This window comes from Phyllobates terribilis, unplaced genomic scaffold, assembly GCF_046119375.1.
Source record: "Phyllobates terribilis strain yellow unplaced genomic scaffold, ASM4611937v1 Scaffold_11__3_contigs__length_659146591, whole genome shotgun sequence".
In the NCBI taxonomy this organism is placed as follows: domain Eukaryota; kingdom Metazoa; phylum Chordata; class Amphibia; order Anura; family Dendrobatidae; genus Phyllobates; species Phyllobates terribilis.
Genome location: NW_027362771.1, coordinates 526,555,481 through 526,582,738, shown reverse-complemented (window position 1 = coordinate 526,582,738; position 27,258 = coordinate 526,555,481). Strand labels below are relative to the sequence as shown.

Genomic DNA, 27,258 nt, shown 5'->3' with positions numbered 1-27,258 from the left:
TCACATGAGGACCACCCCAGGAAAGGAAGACCAAGAGTCACCTCTGCTTCTGAGGATAAGTTTATCAGAGTCACCAGCCTCAGAAATCGCAGGTTAACAGCAGCTCAGATTAGAGACCAGGTCAATGCCACACAGAGTTCTAGCAGCAGACACATCTCTACAACAACTGTTAAGAGGAGACATTGTGCAGCAGGCCTTCGTGGTAAAATAGCTGCTAGGAAACCACTGCTAAGGACAGGCAACAAGCAGAAGAGACTTGTTTGGGCTAAAGAACACAAGGAATGGACATTAGACCAGTGGAAATCTGTGCTTTGGTCTGATGAGTCCAAGTTTGAGATCTTTGGTTTCAACCACCGTGTCTTTGTGCGACGCACAAAACGTGAACGGATGGACTCTACATGCCTGGTTCCCACCGTGAAGCATAGGGGAGGAGGTGTGATGGTGTGGGGGTGCTTTGCTGGTGACACTGTTGGGGATTTATTCAAAATTGAAGGCCAACAAGTGCTAAGCATCTCTGGGAACTCCTTCAAGATTGTTGGAAGACCATTTCCGGTGACTACCTCTTGAAGCTCATCAAGAGAATGCCAAGAGTGTGCAAAGCAGTCATCAAAGCAAAAGGTGGCTACTTTGAAGAACCTAGAATATAAGACATATTTTCAGTTGTTTCACACTTTTTTGTTAAGTATATAATTCCACATGTGTTAATTCATAGTTTTGATGCCTTCAGTGTGAATGTACAATTTTCAGTGTCATGAAAATACAGAAAAATCTTTAAATGAGAAGGTGTGTCCAAACTTTTGGTCTGTACTGTACAAAAAATAATAATAACAAGGAAACAAAAACTTGGATTCTTTGTGAAATCCACTGACAAACATACAAAACAAAGTGCAAAAGCTCTGTAAGAAGATGCCATCAGTGCAAGGATAGTGCCAGGAAATAGAGGGTGTCAGGGTTGGCGAGGCCGCTGCTCCCCCTTTGTAACAGCCCTTGAATGTAAATGTCTTTGTGATACAGCCCCTATCATCACATACGCCCACTACAACCTATAAAGCACAGACAGATCAATTATTCTATTCTGGGACATAAGTCAGTCTCGTCTTCTCTCTCGCTCAGGCAGGCCACCTTCTCGTCACACAACACAATCCCGGAGTCCCCCGTGATATGACGTCTTCTCTCTAAGGCACTTGAGCTCTCCTGGTCGCCATTGTCATGTTGCTGATGCTCTTCAGCAGATCCCTCAGGGAAAGGGTCCTCTTGTTGAGACCATGCAACGTTTAATCCTGTGGAAGTGACTGGAGGAACAAGATCAGTGGGAATCTCATCCAAAATCTCGCAGTAAGGTGGTGGAGGTGTAGGGGGGTCTTGTGTCACTTCATCATAAGTAGGCAGTTTGCAGTTGGGCCAAGGCTCTGGAAGTAAAGGTAATAGAAGAGATGAAAGACATTTCCAGCTGAGAATGCAAAAAGTTTATAGTAGACCCCTGATGGTTCTTATATACAGCCTTTATCTCACACCACATGGTATACTTAAAAAGGGATTATTCACTACTGGTGAACCCCTTCTTAAATGCTAAAGTGGCCCCAACAAAATAAAAAAGCACATATTCACCTCCTGGACTGACACAGTTCCAGCGATATCGGTGCAACATCCCCAAGGGAATATAATACATTGTTATGTCACATCAGCGCTGCAGTAAATCATCAGCTGCTGATTGGCTGCAGAGCTCACAAAATAGTAATGTCACAAGCACAGGGTGACAACGCCAACATCACTGGAGAAGCGCCAGTTTGGAAGGTGAATTTGTGCTATTTTATTTAATTGGGGCCACTTTGGCATTTAAGAAGGTGTTATTCCCTTAAACCCTTAACGACCTTTGACGTAAGTTTACATCATGATCAGATAGGGGTTCATGATCTATGACGTAAACTTACATCATGGCGCGATCGTGCAGGCACAGGAGCTGTGCCCGTGTGACCGTAGCCGGGAGCTTAGCATAAGTAGTAGCCGAAACCTGGCTGTCACTGTCAGGAGCGGTGCCTGCACTGCCCCGGACCATTTAACCCCCTAAATGCCATGATTGATATCATTCGCACTATTTAGGAGGCTAGGAAAGGGGCTCCCTCTCCCTTCTGATTGGCGCCCCCTGCGACGTAATCACGAGGGCCCGATTGTTGGAACCCGAGGTTGTCATGACGACCTCCGGGTCTGCCAACTATGGCAAGCCTGTTAGACCATGCTCAGAGAATGGTCTAAGAGGCTTCTGTCAGTGCAACACTGACAGGTATAATGCAGTGCAGTGCATGTGCATTGCAATGCATTATACCAGTGATCAGAGTAAAAGTAAAAGTCTCATGAATGGACCAAGTAAAAAAAATATATATATATATAAAAATTGTAAAAATATAAAATAAAAAAAATGAACACAATTATTATTCTGTAAAAACAAACAAAAAAAAAGTACATATTTGGTATTGCTGCATTCGAAACTAACGAACTATAAAACTGTCACACTAGTTAACCCCCTTCATTGAACACTGTAAAAAAAAAAAAAAAAAAGTCGAACATAAAGTGGAATAAGATGTGATTAAAAAGTCAAATGTAAATAAAAATTGTATCGCTGAAAACGTCATCTTGTCCCGCAAAAAAAACAAAAACAATCTATCTCAGAATATAGCAATGCAAAACCAATTCTTTTTTCTAAAAAAAAAGTTTTTTTATTGTGTAAAAGCGGCAAAATATTTTAAAAAAATTATATAAATAAAGTATAACAGTAATCATACTGAGCCGAAGAATAAAGCTGCCTTATCACTTTCACCGCGCAGAAAATGGCATAAAAACACCCCAAAACACAATTCCTGAATTACTGTTTTTGGTTCACTCTGCCTCCCAAAAATAAGAATAGAAAGCAATCCAAAAAAATCACATGCCCAAAAATGGTACGAATAAAATAGTTAAGCCGGCCCGCAAAAATCAAGCCCTCACATGACTGTTGCCAGAAATATAGCAAAATTATAGCTTTCAGAATATGACAATGCAAAAAATTTTTGTAAAAAAAAAAATAGTCTTTTAGTGTGTGACAGCAGCCAAAAATAAAAAAAACTATATAAATCTGGTATCGCTGTAATCGCACCGACCCGAAGAATAAAGTTGACTAATCACTTATACCGCACGATGAACAGCATAAAAAAATAAATAAAACCAATTCTAGAATGACTATTGATTTGTTCATTCTGCCTCCCAAAGATCGCAGTAAGGCTCGGCTCACATTTATCCTACGCTCTACGTAGCCATAACAAAATCTGCACTATAATATGGCGCTCCTTCCCTTCTGAGCTTTGCAGTGTGCGTGAAAAGTAGTTCCTGATAACATGTAGGGTATTGGTGCAATCAGGAGAAATTGTACTACAAACTGACATCCATTTTTTTTACTAGCCCTTAGAAACACTAAAAACATTTTAGTGGTAAAAATGTAATTATTCATTCTTCACTGTCCAATGGTATAAAATTCTGTGAGGCACATGTGGTGTCAATATGCTGACTGCACCCCCAGATAAATTCATTGACGGGTGTAGTTTGTAAAATGGGGTCACTTACAGAGGGGTCCTGCTGTTCTGGCACCTCAGAGGCTCTGCCAATGTGACATAGCACCCTCAAACCATTCCAGAACATTCTGTGATGTGGTATCCTTTCCCTTCTGAGCTTTGCACTGACTCAAAAGTAGTTTTCGACCCCCTATGGGGTATTGGTGTACTCAGGAGAAATTGCATAACAAATTGTAACGTTTGTTTTCTCCCATTACCCCTTCTGAAAATTAAAAACTTGGGGCCAAAGCAACATTTTAGTGAAAAAAATTGGTAATTTTACATTTACACAGCCCAATATTATATCGCTTGAGGTTTAAAAATGCTCACTACACCCCTAGATTAAATTTTTCTAGAGGTGTAGTATACAAATTGGGGTCACTTGTGGAGGTTTCTGCTGTTTGGCATGTCAGGGGCTCGTCAAATGTGACATGGCATCTGAAATCTACTACACCCAAAATAATGCTCCAAAATTCAAATGGCACGCCTTCCCTTCCGAGCACTGCTGTGCGCCCAAACAGTAGTTTTCCTCCACATATGGGGTATCCGTGTACGCCGGAGAAATTGCACAACAAATTGTACAGTCCATTTTCTCCTATTACCCTTGTGAAAATGAAAAACTTGGGCCAAAACCAACCTTTTTTTTACGGGAAAAATGTATTGTTTAATTTTCACAGCTCAATATTATCAAATTCTGTGAAGCACCTGTGGGTTCAAGGTGCTCACCACACATCTGGATAAGTTCCTTGAAAGGTGAAGTTTCCAAACTGGGGTCACTTATGGGGGGTTTCCACTGTTTAGGCACATCATTGGCTCTGCAAACGTGACATGACGTCCACCATCTATTCCAGCTTCAAAAGTCAAACGGTGCTCCTTCTCTTCCAGGCCCTGCCATGCGCCCAAATAGTAGTTTTCCACCACATATGGGCTATCGGCGTACTCAGGAGGAATTGCATAACAAATTTTGGGGTCCATTTTTTCCTGTCACCCTTGTGAAAATGCAAAATTTGGGGCTAAAGCATCATTTTTGTGATTTTTTTTCCTTTCAAATTGCTTTAATTTCTGTGAAGCACCTGAAGGGTTAATAAAGTTCTTGAATGTGGTTTTGAGCACCTTCAAGAGTGCAGTTTTTAGAATGGTGTCACTTTTGGGTATTTTCTGTCACATAGACCCCTCAAAGTCACTTCAAATGTGATGTGGTCCCTAAAAAAAAATTTGTTTTGTAAATTTTGTTGGAAAAATGACAAATTGCTTATCAACTTTTAACCCTTCTAACTTCCTAACAAAAAAACAAATTAAGTTTCAAAAATTCTGCTGATGTAAAGTAGACATGTGGGAAATGCTATTTATTAACTATTTTGTGTGACATAACTCTCTGGTTTAAGGGCATAAAAATGTAAAAGTTTGAAAATTGCAAACTTTTTTCAAAAATTCCCATATTTTCATGAACGCAAAAAATATCGACCTAAATTTACCACTAACATAAAGTACAATGTGTCATGAAAAAACAGTCTCAGAATCATTGGGATCCGTTGAAGCGTTCCAGAGTAATTACCTCATAAAGTGACAGTGATCAATATTGTAAAATTTGGCTTGATCATGAAGGTGAAAACAGGCGGGTGTCCCTGGCGGCTTTTAAAGTATGTTTTTCTCTATAATGCCGCAGCATCGGAGTCAAACATATCTGCAATCATGAAGCCAGTGTATGATACATGTTGCCCTTGGATCGGGCAGAAGGTATCCGCTGTCAGGTTCCCTTAAATTCACTAATTTATATCAATTATTATATAAACTGCAAACTCATCATAGCCACCATTACATTGCACTGTATACGATGGATACCTATGGCGGCGGCAGCAGATGCTGATGGAGTGACCCCCTGGTAGGCCATGAGGCTGATCTCCCGTTGTCTCAGCTCCTGTTGATGTCTCAGTTTTACTCTGCGGTGACGATAAGCACAGCAGCAGCCGGCCAAGATAATGAGAGTCCAGGCCAACCAGAACCCTGAGTAGAAAAAAAACCCATAATTACATGTTTGCAGCATCAAAGGTAAGACAATAATTAAGAATAGCTACGCAACTACCTGGCCAAGTCTTCTGACAAAACACAATAGAGCTTTATTACCGGTGAGTGTATGCAAATTCTTTAATTATAACATCGACAACAGGTTTATCGCTATGCGTTTATTGTGCAACATCGGCTTACTGCCATACGTACATGACATATTTGTTCTCCCTGAACACTGGAAATCTTGCTTTAGATCCTATTGCTTCTTTTACATATACTGCGTCTGTCCAGCCTCAGATTCTCCCTCCAGCTTTATATTCCCCCCACATTTCTCACTGCCCACCCTGCCTCAGATATTCCCCCTTCTCACTGCCCACCCTGCCTCATATATTCCCCCTTCTCACTGCCCACCCTGCCTCATATATTCCCCCTTCTCACTGCCCACCCTGCCTCAGATATTCCCCCTTCTCACTGCCCACCCTGCCTCATATATTCCCCCTTCTCACTGCCCACCCTGCCTCAGATATTCCCCCTTCTCACTGCCCACCCTGCCTCAGATATTCCCCCTTCTCACTGCCCACCCTGCCTCATATATTCCCCCTTCTCACTGCCCACCCTGCCTCACATATTCCCACCTGAGGTTTGGGCAGAAGAAATTGACTGACACATTCCCTATAAAAGCACATAGCAGAATAAGTGACAGTATTCTATACTTACACCACAGCTCATAGTAGTATGTACAGCATTCAGTGTCCCCACAGCAGTATCCGATCTCACATCTGTAAGGCTTCCTATCTTCACCAAAGCAAAACTCCCGGCCCTGTAAAGAGACCATATGTAGAAGATGTCAATTCAAAAAGAATGACAAAGAATATGGACACCCTCAGGATTTATTTATTTATTTATTTTTTACTTTAAGAGAACCTGTGATAAGGAAAAAAATGGGCAGTTTTTGCTTCTATTTCCCCCTTCTCCTCTGAGTACCATTTTTTTTGCTTTTGAATTGTTCATACAGTCCCAGAGATATGGGCCTCTTTATTTAGCACTAATTTTTATGGTCTTTACCAAAGGGGTGGAGCCCACCGGGCAATCATGCAGAAAAGTGTAAAGACACGCCCTTAGAGATTAACGTGAAATTAACACCCCCTTTGTAAAGACTAGAAAAATTAGCGCAAAATTAAAAGGCTAAAATCTCTGGAACCGTATGGCGGATTTTGAAAATATAACAAAACAGCAAATGCGAGGGAACAGCGTGAAAAAAATGAGAGCTAAAGCTGGTCACTTTTAACCTGTCAATATGTCTTCTCTAATGGAGTCTTCCAGGCTTTACAATTGTTTAATAATCTATTGGAAATGAAGAAATTTGATAATTAACTTGCAGTTAAAATTCTGCTGTTTCTGTGCTGTCACACGTGGTGATGAGACCTCAAGATCCTTACAGCTAAAGTCATTCAAAGCACAGGGCAAAGAGATTTCAAGTCTGTGCTTTGAGCAGCTCAGCCAGCAGCTCTTCGCAGTGCGCTCTGTGTGGTGATATCATGGGGGATGTGACCTGTGATCCTCGCCAAGAGTTAGGCGTCATTCAGACGTTTACTTATGGCACGTATGAGAAAAATTAACCGATTATTTTCCTCGGAGTTTGGTCTGAGTGTCCTTTCTGACAGTCAGTGAAAATCAGACTGCACTCGGATGTCATCCAAGTGCGGTCTGTTTTTTTTCATGGATTTACAGGTGCATCTCACTAAATTAGAATATCATCCAAAATTTATTTCAGTTCTTCAATACAAAAAGTGAAATTCATATATTATATAGTCATTACAAACAGAGTGATCTATTTCAAGTGTTTATTTCTGTTAATGTTGATGATTATGGCTTACAGCCAATGAAAACACAAAAGTCATTATCTCAGTAAATTAGAATACTTTATTACAACAGCTTGATAAATGTTTTTAAAATCCGAAATGTTGGCCTACTGAAATGTATGTTCAGTAAATGCCCTCAATACTTGGTCGGGGCTCCTTTTGCGTCAATTAGTGCATCAATGCGGCAATGTGGCATGGAGGCGATCAGCCTGTGGCACTGCTGAGGTGTTATGGAAGCCCAGGTTGCTTTGATAGCAGCCTTCAGCTCGTCTGCATTGTTGGGTCTGGTGTCTCATCTTCCTCTTGACAATACCCCATAGATTCTCTATAATAGATTCTCTATGGGGTTAAGGTCAGGCGAGTTTGCTGCTAATCAAGCACAGTGATACTGTTGTGTGTAAACCAGGTATTGGTACTTTTGGCAGTGTGGACAGGGGCCAAGTCCTGCTGGAGAATGACATTTCCATCTCCACAAAGCTTGTCGGCAGGGGGGAAACATGAAGTGCTCTAAAATCTCCTGGTAGACGGCTGCGCTGACTTTGGACTTGATAAAACACAGTGGACCTACATCAGCAGATGACATGGCTCCCCAAACCATCACTGATTGTGGAAACTTCACACTAGACCTCAAGCAGCTTGGATTGTGGCCTCTCCACTCTTCCTCCAGACTCTGGGGCCTTGATTTCAAAATGAAAATTGGAACTCTGGGACCTTGTTGAGTGTGCCAATGACTGCCTTCTGGACATCTGTCAAGTCAGCAGTCTTCCCCATGATTGTGGAGCCTACTGAAACAGACTAAGGGACTTTTTTTTTTTTTAAGGCATAGAAAGCCTTTGCGGGTGTTTTTGTTAATTATTTTAATTTACTGAGATAATGACTTTTGTGACTTTTTTCATTGGCTGTAAGACATAATCAACATTAACAGAAATAAAAACTTGAAATATAGATATCTCGGTTTCTAATGACTATATAATAAACGAGTTTCACTTTTTGCATCGAAGAACTGAAATAATTTAACTTTTTAATAATATTCTAATTTTGTGAGAAGCACCTGTACATTGCCGATTTAGATCTGACAAAAATTGGACATGTCTCCATGATTTTCCACAGACCAAAAATGGCTAAGAAATTTTTTTGCAATTAGATTTAATTAAAAATTTTGCACTGTTTGACTTCCATATTTTATGTTTTGCACTTGTCTATTATTGGCTGAAATATGGGTTACACTGAGAATCCGTCAGTGAGCTCTTTCGGATTGTAACTCTTCCTCTTTCTGAGCTTCTCAGGCTGAGTTATAAAAGCCTAACAACTCTGGTCGTAAGTCAGCTGAGAGGAGTTCAGAAGGAAGATAAGGCTAAAGTGCACACTGCATCTGCGCACTTACCTTGCAGTATACATTGGGAGCGTTCTCCTGGCGTATATTGCAATATACCAATTTGTCTCCTTCAGACGGAGCCCAGAAGTGCATTCTTTCAGCCTTTGTCTGGTATAGTTTGTTTTACTGTATAAAAACTGATGGTAAAAACTGACAAACTGAGCAAACAGTGGCTATGTACACATTGGGTCTTTTTGCAGAGTGGTTTTATTTTTAGTCGAAGCAGAACATCCAAGTTTTTAGGAGTTTTGCATTTTTGAGGCAGATCTGAAGAGTTTCTGCTCCAAAAATTCCTCAAAATGCCCCGTGTGCACAAAGCCAATGATGAAAATCTGATCCACTGCATTGATTAAAATTGGTCCTTTTTTTACCCAAGCACGTAAAAAAACCCGAGACATCTAACTGAGGCCTTACATATGTCTATTTCACCAGCATGTGAATGGGTGCAGAAGGCAATGTCCCGGATTGATTCATTACCAGTCCATATTGAAGGCCATATTGAACTTGTATGGGCAGCTTCCCTCTACATGTATGGACAGATTATATCACACCATGCACCACTGAGAATAGTAGCACTTCTTCAATAATAATTAGGATTTGGCCCCATCCCAAACCAACAAGCTCTGATGTGCTCCTGCTTGTCTACCTCACGTTAACTTAAAACAGGTCAAGATGTTCTTTGTAGCACAGCTGTAATGGCCTCGGTAAACTCCCCAAATGCGATAATAATGGATGATTAAGTAAGAAGTTTACCATACCACAAGTGGGAAGGGTTAATGAATGTTACGGCTGAAGGCTGCACCATAGACCCAGGTACATTCTATCGTCAGTTTTGCAGGGCATCTTGTACAATTTCCAAAATGAGTCATAAAACTATGACTTATGCAACTATGGCTGGTCTGTAAGACAGATAAAAAGCCTATTTCTTTATTCTGCCGCCATGTTAGCTTGCCTACAAGGCTAAATAGAGTTGTATATTACAGGTTTTTGGGGGGCAAATTATACAGATTACCTATGGAAGGGTGATCAATATGAGATCATGGGGGCCTAATACTCCGCATCCCCATCGAACAGCTGCTGATAGCCAGATGTCAGCAGTGAGCGGTCCGCACTGTGCAGCTTCGTTCAACCAGTATCGGCTGGGATTGTGTGGTGCACATCAGTGGCTATTATTCAGCAGAACAGGAATTGATCTGCAGCAACCAGCAGCGATTGCTGCACCTTGAATTGAGTGGTGCTATGACACTCAATTCAATGTTTACATCCGCCCGCCACCAGAGCAGATACCTTCACAAGCCCATCAGCTGTCGACTATTATCGGTACGAGTGCGATCCCACAAAACATCGGATCAATGTAATTCTTCTGAACTGTGCACGTCCAATTTTTTTCCTCGGACAGAGCCTGTCCGGGGGAGATAACAAAAGTTTGATCTGATATTTGGACGGCATTAACCCACGCAAATCATCGGACTGCCCTCAGATGACATTTGAGTGCAGTCCGATTTCCGTGCACTTACACAACAGAGAAATATTTTTCTCAATCTTGTTCATCAGAGAAAATCAGATCACAATCTTGATCAGAGAGTGTGAATTGCATGATTGACCCGATTCTCTCGGATGAGAGAATACACGCTTGTCTACATCTGCCTGATCAGTGAGGATATGGGAACCCCTCCCTCCAAAGTGATACTGATGACCTATCCTATGAATGGATAGGTCATCAATAACATAAGCCCGCAGAACCCCTTTAACAAACACAAACTGTTATTCCCCACGGCATAACTATAGCAGGTGTACCGCAGCATGTGGTCCATTATGACTGAGGAGCCCAAATATCCCTTTAGCACAAGAGACAGCACTAACATTTTGAAAAGGGAGTTCAGAGGTATGACAGAATTTTACAGTAATCACATAATAATCTAACAAAGGCATGGGAACTGTACAAGATGGCACATGACCATGTGTGGATAGCAAGCCCTGGCATCAATGCCTATCATGCCATGCTTGGAGGATTCCCGAGACCAGAGCTAGCTCCCCGGACTAAGCAAAGTATCGAATTACAACATTTGTAACATATTCAATGTTACACCAAGAATAACCCAGAGATGATCATGTCAGTTTTGCGGACGCAAAAAACCTACAATTTCTGCGACCCTTCCGCTTTTAATGGCGCCTCATACATTGAATAACCAATTCTCCGCCTCAACAAAAAAGTCTCACAAAAGAACATAATGAGCTTAGTCCAATGGAGACACGGATCGGTTAAAGACAATGGATGTGTGAATAGTTGTAATAAACTCCATGGGTGTTTCTTAAGCATTTTTAAAACAAAGAGCACACGAATACGAAATATCTGTCGTCTGGATATGCCCCATTGTCTTCAAGTACCGAAAATCTTTTAAGAACGAGCCTTGTAGCTCACAGATATCGGAGCTTGAGCTATTTTAGTCTTTTCAATATAGAAAAATAAATGTATTCTCCAATTGGGTGCAATTCTGATAATAACGATTCCTGGGGTAAAAATTCTACATACGAGCCAGCCGATCTGCAGTACCCGGGAGATGAAGAAGTGGTGTCCTGCTCCATGCACAATTTACACCAGGCCACTGCCAGAGCTGGTTACAGCAGGTCAGTGGCAGTATAAAATCCAGCATTCACACCTGGTATTTGTGACCCCACATAACGGCCCATTTAGACAAGCAAATAATTGAACGTCACGCAATTTCTATGATAGCCAGTGCTGACACCGGAGGAGAGTATAGGTGCTATTATTTTGCAAGAGGGAAACATAGGGATTGAGAAGGGGTTGTCAGAGTAGTGGACAACCTCTTTAATCCTTTACCCCTGAGGGTGGTTTGCACGTTAATGACCAGGCCAATTTTTACAATTCTGACCACTGTCACTTTATGAAATAATAACTCTGGAACGCTTCAACGGATCCCCCTGATTCTGAGATTGTTTTTTTAGTGACATATTGTACTTCATGATGGTGGTATAGTGATCTGTCACACAAAATAGTTAATAAACATTTCCCACATGTCTACTTTACAGCAGCACAATTTTGGAACATTTTTTTTATTATTAGGGAGCTATAAGAGTTAAAAGTTGACCAGCAATTTCTCATTTTTTCAACAAAACTTACAAAAATATTTTTTTAGGGACCACGTCACATTTGAAGTGACTTTGAGGGGCCTTTAGGACAGAAAATACCCAAAAGTGACACCATTCTAAAAACTGCACCCCTCAAGGTGCTCAAAACCACATTCAAGAACTTTATTAACCCTTCAGGTGCTTCACAGGAATTTTTGGAATGTGGAAGAAAACAATGAACATTTAACTTTTTCACAAAAATGTTACTTTAGATCCCATTTTTTTTTATTTTATAGGGTAACAGGAAAAAATGAACCCCAAAATTTGTTGTGCAATTCCTCCTGAGCACGCCGATACCCCATATGTGGGGGAAAACCATTGGTTTGGGCACACGGCAGAGTTCGGAAAGGAAGGAGCCATTTGACTTTTTGAATGTAAAATTTGCTTGAATAATTAGAGGACGCTATGTTGCATTTGGGGAGCCCCTGATGTGCTTAAACTGTGGAAATCCCCCACAAGTGACACCATTTTGGAAACTAGACCCCTCAAGGAACATACCTAGATGTGTGGTGAATACCTTGAACTCCCAGGTGCTTCACATAAGTTTATAACATGGAGCCCTAAAAATAAAACTTTCACATTTTTCCAGCAAAAATGTTTTTCAGCCTCCAATTTTGCATTTTCACAAGGGTAACAGGAGAAATTGCACCATGAAGTTTGTTGTGCAATTTCTCCTGAGTAAGCAGATACCCCATATGTGGGGGAAAACCACTGTTTGGGCGCACGGCAGGGAACAGAAGGGAAGGAGCCATTTGACTTTCTGAATGTTAAATTTGCTTGAATAATTAGAGGACGCCATTTTGCGTTTGGAGAGCCCCTGATGTGGGGGGTTTCCACCGTTTAGGCACAAGTGACATCATTTTGGAAACTACACCCCTCAAGGAATTTATCAAGGGGTATAGTAAACATTTTGAATCCAGAGGTACGACACAAAATTTGATTTAATTAGGTGATCATATTGAATAAGTTGTCATTAGTCTTGAGCGCAAGTACTCGCTACTTGAGTTTGCATCGGGTACTCAGGTATGCACCAACTATCACGGGTGCTCAAGTGACATGCTCGAGTTCCCGCCTGCATGTTTCACGGTTGTTAGACACCCAAAAAAAGACATGCGGGGATCGCTCGTGCATGGCAGGCAATCCCCGCAAGGTTTTTTGGGCTGTAAACCAGCTGCAAAACATATGGGACGGAGACTCAAGCATGTCACTCGAGAACCCGATGCAAACTCAAGTAGCAAACACTTGCGCTCAACACTAGTCGCCATAGTCATCATTTTTTTTTCTTTACTTTTGAAAAAATCCCAAGCCCAACAAAACCCTAACCCCAACCCTAACGTTCATTTTTTACGCGGTTATTCGTGCGATATAAATAATTAGACGACTTTATTCTTCGGGTCGGTGCGATTACAATGATACCAGATTGATATCGGGTTTTTATGATGGACACCTGTCATACACTAAAAAAACATTTGTTTTGCAAAGACTACTTTTTGCATCGCCATATTTTGAGAGCTATAATTTTTCCATATTTCGGCCAACACAGTCATGTGAAAGCTTGTTTTTTTGCGGGACAAGTTGACGGTTTTTTGGTACCATTTTCGGGCACGTGAATTTTTTTATCGCTTTCTACTCTGATTTTTGGGAAGCAGAATAAACAAAAACCAACAATTCTGGAATTGTGTTTTTTTTTTTTTTATGTTTTGGGGGGCGGGGGTGAAACACAGGCACTCCCTATAGTGTTTTCCTCTTGAAAAATTCTGCGAGTTCGCCAGCCTGGAAATAATACATTGTGTGTACATACCCTGACTCCTCAACGAAAAAATAATAATGAAGCGTTTCCTGCAGAGGTTTCCACTTTAAAAACTTGTCATTCTGAAAGCCTCAAAAACCTCTATGTGAACAGAACACCAGTGGCTCCTGGGCAGGTGAGGCCTTCATGCCCTACACTTGGCTCAGCAACCGACCCACCCTGCATTGTGTCTTGCCATCAGGTCAGAGGTTCACATACGAGGAGCGACACCCTAGTTGTCAATCAGACAGCCTCAAATGAACGCAAAGCCGAGTCTACATATACATAGTACTGGTTAATGTATGCATAAAATATATATTCACACACATACATACGCTGATACAAAATACTATATATACACATACGCACATAGTGGTGCATACACACTAAACAAGTATATACACACAGACATACACTGCTGTATACACCTACACTAATATATACAGGTGATCCACACAATTAGAATATCATCAAAAAATTAAATTTATTTCAGTTCTTCAATACAAAAAGTGAAACTCATTATATAAAGTCATTACACACAGAGTGATCTATTTCAAGTGTTTATTTCTGTTACTGTTGATGATTATGGCTTACAGCCAATGAAAACACAAGTCATTATCTCAGTAAATTATAATACTTTATAACAGCTTGAAAAATGTTTTTAAAATCCGAAATGTACTACTGAAATGTATGTTCAGTAAATGCACTCAGTACTTGGTCGGGGCTCCTTTTGCATCAATTACTGCATCAATCCGGCGTGTCATGGAGGAGATCAGCCTGTGGCACTGCTGAGGTGTTATGGAAGCCCAGGTTGCTCTCAGTAAATTAGAATAATTAACAAAAAACACCTGCAAAGGCTTCCTAAGCATTAAAAAAGGTCCATTAGTCTTTTTCAGTAGGCTCCACAATCATGGGGAAAACTGCTGACTTTGAGAGATGTCCAGAAGGCAGTCATTGACACACTCCACAAGGAGGGTAAGCCACAAAAGGTCATTGCTAAAGAAGCTGGCTGTTCAGAGTGCTGTATCCAAGCATATTAATGGAAAGTTGAGTGGAAGGAAAAAGTGTGGTAGAAAAAGGTGCACAAGCAACCGGGATAACCGCAGCCTTGAAAGGATTGTTAAGAAAAGGCCACTCAAAAGTCATTGCTTCAAAAGCCACCACACACAGATGTATCCAGGACATGGGCTACAAGTGTCACATTCCTTGTGTCAAGCCACTCATCACCAATAGACAACGCCAGAAGCGTCTTACCTGGGCCAAGGAGAAAAGACCTGGACTGTTGCTCAGTGGTCCAAGGTGTTGTTTACAAACGAAAGTAAATTTTGCATTTCATTTGGAAATTAAGGTCCCAGAGTCTGGAGGAAGAGTGGAGAGGCCACAATCCAAGCTGCTGGAGGTCTAGTGTGAAGTTTCCACAATCAGTGATGGTTTGGGGAGCCATGTCATCTGCTGGTGTAGGTCCACTGTGTTTTATCAACACCAAAGTCAGCGCAGCCGTCTACCAGGACATTTTAGAGCACTTCATGTTTCCCTCTGCCGACAAGCTTTGTGGAGATGGAAATGTCATTTTCCAGCAGGACTTGGCCCCTGTCCACACTGCCAAAAGTACCAATACCTGGTTTAAAAACAACAGTATCACTGTGCTTGAGTGGCAGCAAACTCGTCTGACCTTAACTCCATAGAGAATCTATTATAGAGAATCTATGGGGTATTGTCAAGAGGAAGATGAGAGACACCAGACCCAACAATGCAGACGAGCTGAAGGCTGCTATCAAATCAACCTGGGCTTCCATAACACCTCAGCAGTGCCACAGGCTGATCGCCTCCATGCACATTGCCGCATTGATGCAGTAATTGATGCAAAAGGAGCCCCGACCAAGTATTGAGGGCATTTACTGAACATACGAGGGTCAGTCAATAAGTAATGCCTCCTATTTTTTTTTCTCCTTAAATAAGGTAGTTATGTTAAATATTCGAATTTGGCACAATTCCTCAAACTTTCTTCTCCAATCCACAGCAATTGCAACTTCCTGCACCAACAGGTGGCAGGACTGTATCCGTTTGTAAAATGGCTGACATCGATGTTCGTATTAGACAACGTTCTGTGACTGAATTCTTGCATGCAGAAGGTGAAACGCCCATTCAAATTCATGAGAGACTGAAAAATGTGTACGGTGATGCAACAGTGGATGTCAGTACTGTTAGACGATGGGTTCGTCGCTGTAACACAGCTGCAGGGCCATCACCGTTGGCTGACAAAATGCGGAGTGGCAGGCCAGTAACCGCAGTGACTCCAAGCAACATTCAGCGAGTCGATGACATCATTCGTGGTGACCGCCGGGTGACTGCAGATGAAGTGTGTGGCATTATCTGCCTCAGTAAAGGCAGTGTGATGAAAATTATTGGACAACTGGGATACAGAAAAGTTTGTGTACGCTGGGTCCCAAGAATGCTTTTTACCAAGCTGGGATACATGCCCTTGTTAAACGGTGGACCAAGACTGTGGAAATGGATGGAGATTATATTGACAAGTAACAAATTAATCGGTAATGTTGTGGTTTTCAACCTATGTAATTGCATTTGAATTTCTTGCCAATTAAAAGGAGAAAAAAAATAGGAGGCATTACTTATTGACTGACCCTCGTACATTTCAGTAGGCCAACATTTCGGATTTTAAAAACATTTTTCAAGCTGTTGTAATAAAGTATTCTAATTTACTGAGATAATGACTTTTGTGTTTTCATTGGCTGTAAGCCATAATCATCAACATTAACAGAAATAAACACTTGCAATAGATCACTCTGTTTGTAATGACTCTATATAATATAGGAGTTTCACTTTTTGTATTGAAGAATTGAAATAAATACAATTTTTGAGGATATTCCCATTTTGCGAGAAGCACCTGTATGTGTGTGTAATAAATATATATATATAAAATACTATATATACACACACTAATACATGTGCTACACACACACACACACACACTAATATACTATATACACACATTATATATATATACATACATACATACAAAACTGACACTATTTACATATACACACATACACTAATACATATACTGTATAGAAATATGTATATTACTGTCTATAAACACACTATGCAAGCTTATACTGTATATAGACATGTATACACACACTGTACGCTTATACTGTATATAGACATGTATACACACACTGTACGCTTATGCTGTATATAGACATGTATATTACTGTATATATACCCTATGTACACTTATACATAGGGTAATACACCCTATGTACACTTATACATAGGGTAATACACCCTATGTACGCTTATACTGTATATAGACAAGTATATACACACTATGTACACATACTGTATAGAGACATGTATATTACTGTATATACACACCCTATGTACGCTTATACTGTATATAGACATGTATATACAGTACAGACCAAATGTTTGGACACCTTCTCATTTAAAGACTTTTCTGCATTTTCATGACTATGAAAATTGTACATTCGCACTGAAGGCATCAAAACTATGAATTAACACATGTGGAATTATATACTTAACAAAAAAGTGTGAAACAACTGAAAATATGTCTTATATTCTAGGTTCTTCAAAGTAGCCACCTTTTGCTTTGATGACTGCTTTGCACACTCTTGGCATTCTCTTGATGAGCTTCAAGAGGTAGTCACCGGAAATGGTCTTCCAACAATCTTGAAGGAGTTCCCAGAGATGCTTAGCACTTGTTGGCCCTTTTGCCTTCACTCTGCGGTCCAGCTCACCCCAAACCATCTCGATTGGGTTCAGGTCTGGTGACTGTGGAGGTCAGGTCATCTGGTGTAGCACCCCATCACTCTCCTTCTTGGTCAAATAGCTCTTACACAGCCTGGAGGTGTGTTTGGGGTCATTGTCCTGTTGAAAAATAAATGATGGTTCAACTAAACGCAAACCGGATGGAATAGCATGCCGCTGCAAGATACTGTGGTAGCCATGCTGGTTCAGTATGCCTTCAATTTTGAATAAATCCCCAACAGTGTCACCAGCAGAGCACCCCCACACCATCACACCTCCTCCTGCATGCTTAACGGTGGGAACCAGGCATGTACAGTCATGGCCAAAAGTATTGAGAATGAGACAAATAGTAATTTTTCCAAAGTTTACTGCTTCACTTTTTGTAATGGCAATTTGCATATACTCCTGAATGTCAAAGAGTGATCAGCTTAACAGCAATTACTGTACTTGCAAAGTCAATATTTGCCCAGAAAATGAACTTTAACCCCCAAAACACATGTCAACATCATTGCAGCCCTGCCTTAAAAGGAGCAGCTAACATCGTTTTAGTGATTGATCCATTAACACAGGTGTGGGTGTTGATGAGGACCGGGCTGGTGATCAATCAGTCATGATTAAGTAAGAATGACATCACTGGACACTTTAAAAGGAGGCTGGTTCTTGGTATCATTGTTTCTCTTCAGTTAACCATGGTTATCTCTAAAGAAACACGTGCAGCCATCATTGCACAGCACAAAAATGGCCTAACAGGGAAGAGTATCGCAGCTACAAAGATTGCACCTCAGTCAACAATCTATCGCATCATCAAGAACTTCAAGGAGAGAGCTTCCATTGTTGTCAAAAAGGCTCCAGGGCGCCCAAGAAAGACCAGCAAGCGCCAGGACCGTATCTTAAAACTGTTTCAGCTGCGGGATCGGACTACCAGCAGTGCCGAGCTTGCTCAGGAATGGCAGCAGGCTGTTGTGAGTGCTTCTGCACACACTGTGAGGGGGAGACTCTTTGAGCAAGGGCTGGTTTCAAGGAGGGCAGCAAAGAAGCCACTTCTCTCCAGAAAAAACATCAGGGACCGACTGATATTCTGCAAAAGGTACAGGGAGTGGACTGCTGAGGACTGGGGCACAGTCATTTTCTCTGATGAATCCCCTTTTCGATTGTTTGGGGCATCTGGAAAACAGCTTATTCGGAGAAGACATGAGCGCTACCACCAGTCTTGTCTCATGCCAACTGTAAAGCATCCTGAAACCATTCATGTGTGGGGTTGCTTTTCAGCCAAGGGAATCGGCTCACTCACAGTCTTGCCTAAAAACACAGCCATGAATAAAGAATGGTACCAGAATGTCCTCCAAGAGCAACTTCTCCCAACCGTCCAAGAGCAGTTTGGCGCCCAAAAATGCCTTTTCCAGCATGATGGAGCACCTTGCCATAAAGCAAAGGTGGTAACAAAATGGCTCATGGAACAAAACATAGAGATTTTGGGTCCATGGCCTGGAAACTCCCCAGATCTTAATCCCATTGAGAACTTGTGGTCAATCATCAAGAGACGGGTGGACAAACAAAAACCAACAAATTCTGGCAAAATGCAAGCATTGATTATGCAAGAATGGACTGCTATCAGTCAGGATTTGGTCCAAAAGTTGATTGAGAGCATGCCAGGGAGAATTACAGAGGTCTTGAAGAAGAAGGGGCAACACTGCAATTATTGACTTGCTGCATTAACTCATTCTAACTGTCAATATAACCTATTGGTACTCATAATATGATTGCAATTATATTTCTGTATGTGATATAAACATCAGACAAACACCAATAAAAACCAGAGGCCAGCAGATCATGTGAAAATATAATTTTGGTGTCATTCTCAAAACTTTTGGCCATGACTGTAGAGTCCATCTGTTCACCTTTTCTGCGTCGCACAAAGACACGGTGATTGGAACCAAAGATCTCAAACTTGGACTCATCAGACCAAAGCACAGATTTCCACTGGTCTAATGTCCATTCCTTGTGTTCTTTAGCCCAAACAAGTCTCTTCTGCTTGTTGCCTGTCCTTAGCAGTGGTTTCCTAGCAGCTATTTTACCATGAAGGCCTGCTGCACAAAGTCTCCTCTTAACAGTTGTTGAAGAGATGTGTCTGCTGCTAGAACTCTATGTGGCATTGACCTGGTCTCTAATCTGAGCTGCTGTTAACCTGCGATTTCTGAGGCTGGTGACTCGGATAAACTTATCCTCAGAAGCAGAGGTGACTCTTGGTCTTCCTTTCCTGGGGCGGTCCTCATGTGAGCCAGTTTCTTTGTAGCGCTTGATGGTATTTGCAACTGTACTTGGGGACACTTTCAAAGTTTGCCCAATTTTTCAGACTGATTGACCTTCATTTCTTAAAGTAATGATGGCCACTCGTTTTTCTTTACTTAGCTGCTTTTTTCTTGCCATAATACAAATTCTAACAGTCTATTCAGTAGGACTATCAGCTGTGTATCCACCTGACTTCTGCACAACACAACTGATGGTCCCAACCCCATTTATAAGGAAAGAAATCCCACTTATTAAACCTGACAGAGCACAACTCTGAAGTGAAAACCATTTCCGGTGATTACCTCTTGAAGCTCATCAAGAGAATGCCAAGAGTGTGCAAAGCAGTCATCAAAGCAAAAGGTGGCTACTTTTAAGAACCTAGAATATAAGACATATTTTCAGTTGTTTCACACTTTTTTGTTAAGTATATAATTCCACATGTGTTAATTCATAGTTTTGATGCCTTCAGTGTGAATGTACAATTTTCAAAGTCATGAAAATACAGAAAAATCTTTAAATGAGGTGTGTCCAAACTTCTGGTCTGTACAAATTATGTACGCTTATACTGTATATAGACATGTATATACACACTATGTACGCTTATACTGCATATAGACATGTATATACACCCAATATACGCTTATACTGCATATAGACATGTATATACACCCTATGTACACTTATACTGTATAGAGACATGTATATTACTGTATATACACACACTATGTACGCTTATACTGTATATAGACATGTATATTACTGTATATACACACACTATGTACGCTTATACTGTATATAGACCTGTATATTTCTGTATATACACCCTATGTACACTTATACTGTATACAGACAAGTATATACACCCTATGTACACTTATACTGTATAAAGACAGGTATATACACACTATGTAAGCTTACCGTATTTTTCGGACTATAAGTGTATGTGCCCACGTAGCGTTTTACAAGCGTATTTGATGTGGAATTTCCGCAGCGGAAACGCTTGTAAAACGCTTGGTAATCCGCACCCCATGGTCCCCAATGAGAATCCGCAAGTTCTATGCCCATGCTGCGGATTTTTCCGGAGCGTTTTTGATGCGCACAAAAATCCCCAGCATGTCAATTAATTTTGCGTTTCTGCATGCGGAATTGCCTTTTCAAAGCAATAAAAAACCCAAGGCAATTCCGCATGTCGAAAACGCGCGATAAACGCTTGCGAAATTCCGCATGCGTTTTTCTGGGTAAGGACATGCGGAAATGAAGCGCAAATTTTCCGCTTCATTTCCGCAAAGTGGGCACATAGCCTAAGACGCACTTTTTTCCTACAAAATTTTGGAGGAAAATGGGGGGTGCGTCTTAATAGTTCGAATGTTGGGGGAGGGTGTATATATATATGTGGGGTGTGGGGGGAGCGGGGCACAGGAGGCAGCAGCCACCCGCTGCAGCCTACACTGTCCCCGCTGCTAAAGAAAATGAATATTCATGCTCCTTAATAGCAGCACACAGTGTAGCCGCAGCGAGGCTCCTGCTATTGCAGGAACGCCTGTGCCCGCTGTTAAAGGGCATGAATATTCAACCTCTCTCCAAGCCCATGGGCGTGGAGAGGGGGTGAATATTCATGCCCTTTAATAAGCGGGCACACAAGATAGCCCGGAAGCAGCAGGAGCCGCAGTGCGGCTACACTGTCTGCCGGCTATGAAGGAGCATGAAGTCACTGCTCCCCGCGCACACAGTCCAAGCGTGGGGAGCAGTGACTTCCGGCAGCTGATCTCTCCTTGTAAGCCGAAGTGACGTCATGCGCGGCTCACATGTAGAGATCAGTGCGGGCAGACTGGACGCAGCGCTGGAGGAAAGAAGAAAGGTGAGTAGGAGTGTTTATTTTTTTTTTAGTGCAGCATGATGGGGATTAGGGGGACCATGCACACCAGGACAGCGATGAGGTGTGCCATGCACACCAGGACAGCGATGAGGGGTGCCATGCACACCAGGACAGCGATGAGGGGTGCCATGCACACCAGGACAGCGATGAGGGGTGCCATGCACACCAGGACAGGGATGAGGGGTGCCATGCACACCAGGACAGGGATGAGGGGTGCCATGCACACCAGGACAGGGATGAGGGGTGCCATGCACACCAGGACAGGGATGAGGGCTGCCATGCATATCAGGATAAGGATGAGGGCTGCCATGCATATCAGGATAAGGATGAGGAGTGCCATGCATACCAGGATGGAGGGGTTCCATGCATACCAGGATGGGGACCACGTATAAAAGGGGGGGGCATATATACCAGGATGGGGGATATTGTCAGAATTGGGGGACATTACCCCTATACCAGTGTCAGCAGAAGACCCCCTCCCCCTTAAAAGTGCATCATGAACAAATTTTTTGCTTACATTTTTTATTTTCCTCCTCTAAAACCTAGGTGCGTCTTATAGTCTGAAAAATACGGTATATATTGTATATAGACATGTATATTACTGTATATACACCCTATGTACAGTTATACTCTATATAGACATATATATACACCCCATGTACGCTTATACTGTATAGAGACATGTATATTACTGTATATGCACACACTATGTACGCTTATACTGTATATAGACAAGTATATACACCCTATGTACGCTTATACTGTATAGATATGTATATTACTGTACTAGATGGTGGCCCGATTCTAACGCATCGGGTATTCTAGAATATGTATGCCGCCGACCGGGCGCAATCAGCAGAACGTTGTTTAAATTTGCCGCCAAAATCGCTGATTGGTTGCGGCCGGCAACCGCGACCAAGCAGCAAAACGGTGTTTAAATTTGGCGGCAATATCGGTGATTGGTCGCGGGTGGCAGCCGCGACCAATCAGCGAACTGTGTTAGTGAGGACCGGAGAGCTTGTTTAAATTTGGCGATAAAATCGCTGATTAGTCACGACCAATCAGCAAAATTTGGCGCCAATCAGCAGAGCGATGTTTAAATTTGGCGACAATAATGCAGATTGGTCGCGGCCGCCAGCCTCGACCAATCAGCGATTTTGGCGCCAAATTTAAACAACGCTCTGCTGATTGGCGCCAAATTTAAACAACGCTCTGCTGATTGGTCGCGGCCGCCTGCCGCAACTAATCAGCATTATGGGCGCCAAATTTAAACACTGCTTTGCTGATTGGCGCCAAATTTTGCTGATTGGTCGCGACTAATCAGCGATTTTATCGCCAAATTTAATCAGCAAAGCAGTGTTTAAATTTGGCGCCCATAATGCTGATTAGTTGCGGCAGGCGGCCGCGACCAATCAGCAGAGCGTTGTTTAAATTTGGCGCCAATCAGCAGAGCGTTGTTTAAATTTGGCGCCAAAATCGCTGATTGGTCGAGGCTGGCGGCTGCGACCAATCAGCGTCGTATTAGTGAGGACCGGCGCTGCCTGTGCGGCTACTTCTGCTGCGAGAAGCCGGGAGATGAGCGGCTGCTCACAGCAGAAGTATCCCGACCGGCAGCGCCGCTCCCTGGTCCTCCGTTCACACTTGCCGTCGGGAGATGAGCGCCTCGCGCCGCCTCATCTCCCGGCTGCATCGCCGCTGACCTCCGTCCTGCAGATGAGCCGCTAACGGCCGCCATCTTTTTCTCAAATCCCGCGTCGCTGATTGGCCGCGGCCGGACCAATTAGCGACGCGGGATTTCCTGGACAGACAAACGGGATAAGACGAGATAGAGATATATATATATATATAATACACTGTGTTCCAAATTATTATGCAAATAATATTTTCTCAGATTTTCCCAAATTACCTATATGAATTGCAGTCATTGTAATTTTCCAGTCAAATAACTATTAGAGTACAATTGAAAGGTTTTTGTACAAACTGCCTATGATAACAGTATATTTTTCAAAAAAATAAAAAACTCAAACTGCACTCAAAATGCATGTTCCAAATTATTATGCACAGTAGAGTTTTCAACCTTTTCATTTTAATAAAGAACAAAAAAATGGTCATTTTTGAAATTATAAGCATTAGCAGGTTATTACAAACTGAAATCAAACAGTTTTCAACTCAAAACTTTATTCTAGGTGATGTTACATTTGCACATAGGACCGCTTGTTTGAAAGGAGCTTCTGAACTCTCTCGTCCATTGAATTTGTCAGGTTTTGGATGGTTTCTGCTTCAATTGTTTTGCATGAGGACAGAATACACTCCCAGAGCTGTTGCTTAGATGTGAACTGCCTCCCGCCATCATAGACACTCCTTTTGATGATGCTCCAGAGGTTCTCAATGGGGTTGAGGTCAGGGGGCATGGGGGCCACACCATAAGTTTGTCCCCTTTTATGCCCATAGCAGCCAGAGATGCAGATGTGTTATGTGCAGCATGAGACGGGGCATTTTGAGTTTTTTATTTTTTTAAAAATATACTGTTATCATAGGCAGTTTGTACAAAAACCTTTCAATTGTACTCTAATAGTTATTTGACTGGAAAATTACAATGACTGCAATTCATATAGGTAATTTGGGAAAATCTGAGAAAATATTATTTGCATAATAATTTGGAATACAGTGTAGATATGCACACACTATGTACGCTTATAATGTATATAGACATGTATACACACACACTGTACGCTTATACTGTATATAGACATGTATATACACACTGTTACGCTTATACTGTATATAGAAAAGTATATACACCCTATGTACGCTTATACTGTATATAGACATGGATATACACCCTATGTACGCTTATACTGTATATAGAAAAGTATATACACCCTATGTACGCCTATACTGTATATAGACATGTGTATACACCCTATGTACGCTTATACTGTATATTAGGGGTCCTCAAACTACGGCCCGCGGAGGACTTTTATCCGGCCCGCCGGGCTATGGGCGGAGGAGAGGGGAGCGGTGTCAGCGCCCGCCCTTCTCCCCCGCTTGCTCAGGGCCCCGGCAGGCGGATACTTACCTCTCCCCGTGCCTCTGCAGATCCGCTGTCTTCCTGCTCTGCGCTTCCTGTGACGTCTCAGGTCAGAGGGTGTGGTGACGTCGTTCCACCGCGCCCTCCCGAGTGCCGTCACAGGCAGCGCAGAGCGGGACGACGCCGCCGGGACGCTGTAGTCCAGACCAGAGTAGAGCAGCGGCAGCAGGTGAGGAGGAGTGAGGTGAGTATTGGATTTTTTTTTTAATGTATGGAGGCATAGGTCATTATATGGGGGGGTGACATCCTGTAAGGGGTATGATATGGGGGGGGGGGTGACATCCTGCATGGGGCACGATATGGGGGGGTGACATGCTGCATGGGGAATTATAAAGACAGGGGAGTGACATCCTGCATGGGGCATTATATGGGGGTTGACATCCTGCATGGGGCATTATATGGGGGGGTGACATCCTGCAAGGGGTATAATATGGGGGGGTGACATCCTGCATGGGGCATTATATGGGGGGGAAAGGGACATCCTGCATGGGGCATTATATGGGGGGGAAAGGGGACATCCTGCATGGGGCATAATATGGAGGGAAAGGGGACATCCTGCATGGGGCATAATATGGGGGGGGGGTGACATACTGCATGGGGCATTATAAGGGGGGGGGGGGGGGGGGGACAGCCTGCATGGGGCATTATAAGAGGTGGAACAGGCTGCATATGGCATTATAAGGGGGAAACAGCCTGCCTATTGGGAACATTTACCTGCCCATTGAGGACCTATGCTGCCTATTGGGGATATTTACCTACCTACTGAGGACCGATGCTGCCTATTGAGGACCTATGCTGCCTATTGAGGACCTATGCTGCCTATTGAGGACCTATGCTGCCTATTGAGGACCTATGCTGCCTATTGAGGACCTATGCTGCCTATTGAGGACCTATGCGGCCTATTGAGGACCTATGCGGCCTATTGAGGACCTATGCGGCCTATTGAGGACCTATGCGGCCTATTGAGGACCTATGCGGCCTATTGAGGACCTATGCTGCCTATTGAGGACCTATGCTGCCTATTGGGTACAGTTACCTACCTATTGAAATACCGGTTGATTTAACTTTACTTATTCTTCATTTTAAATATTGTATTTGTTCCTGTATTGTTTTTTTTACTACAAAATAAGATATGTGCAGTGTGCATAGGAATTTGTTCATAGTTTTTAAAAAAAACTATATTCCGGCCCTCCAATGGTCTGAGGGACCGTGAACTGGCCACCTGTTTAAAAAGTTTGAGGACCCCTGCTGTATATAGATATGTATACACACTGTACGCTTATACTGTATATAGAAAAGTATATACACCCTATGTACACTTATACTGTATATACACCCTATGTACAATTATACTGTATATAGACATGTATATTACTGTATATGCACACACTATGTACGCCTATACTGTATATAGACAAGTATATACACCCTATGTACGCTTATACTGTATATAGACATGTATATACACCCTATGTACACTCATACTGTATACAGAAAAGTATATACTCCCTATGTACGCTTATACTGTATAGAGACATGTATATTACTGTATATACACACACTATGTACGCCTATACTGTATATAGACAAGTATATACACCCTATGTACGCTCATACTGTATATAGACATGTATATTCACCCTATGTACAATTATACTGTATATAGACATGTATATTCACCCTATGTACAATTATACTGTATATAGACATGTATATTCACCCTATGTACACTTATACTGTATATAGACATGTATATTCACCCTATGTACACTTATACTGTATATAGACATGTACACACACTGTACGCTTATACTGTATATAGACATGTATATTCACCCTATGTACAATTATACTGTATAGACATGTATATTCACCCTATGTACAATTATACTGTATATAGACATGTATATTCACCCTATGTACAATTATACTGTATATAGACATGTATATACACCCTATGTACACTTATACTGTATACAGATAAGTATATACACCCTATGTACACTTATACTGTATATAGACAAGTATATACACACTTCTACTGTATATACACCCTATGTACACTTATACTGTATATAGACATGTCTATTACTGTACATACACCCTCCTACAGACACACTACAGAGCACCCGCACATTCAGAATGGACAGAAGTGATGTGCTTAGCCATAGTGTCCACTGTGCTCCCGAGCAGGGAGCGGCCGCCGCATACTCCGCGCGCACACCGCGCACCGGGCAGTGTACTCCGCCGTCAGCAGGACGCGCACACGGTCACACACGAGCCGCTGTACCTACATAGACTGATCCTCTCACTGCCAGCTCTTCTCTTCTCATCTTTCTCCAGCCGCAGCTACTTCCTGTTCCTTCTCACTCAACGTTCCCATTGGTCAGTCCCTGAATTTCCTGCTTCGTGATTGGTTGCATTCTGTCAGTCCTCCATTAGAAGCCCC

The 27,258-nt window shown here is 42.2% G+C and overlaps 1 protein-coding gene across 1 annotated transcript; it reads right to left on the bottom strand.

Annotated features, from left to right (window-relative positions):
• Positions 1 to 763: 763 nt before the first annotated feature.
• Positions 764 to 27,258, bottom strand: LOC141165271 (WW domain-binding protein 1-like). The gene is made up of 4 exons (XM_073650869.1): positions 27,104 to 27,258; positions 6,306 to 6,408; positions 5,424 to 5,585; positions 764 to 1,409 (listed from the first exon to the last, which is right to left on the bottom strand). The coding sequence occupies exons 1-4, from the start codon at positions 27,140 to 27,142 to the stop codon at positions 1,066 to 1,068; spliced, it is 648 nt and encodes a 215-aa protein (XP_073506970.1). The 5' UTR covers positions 27,143 to 27,258; the 3' UTR covers positions 764 to 1,065.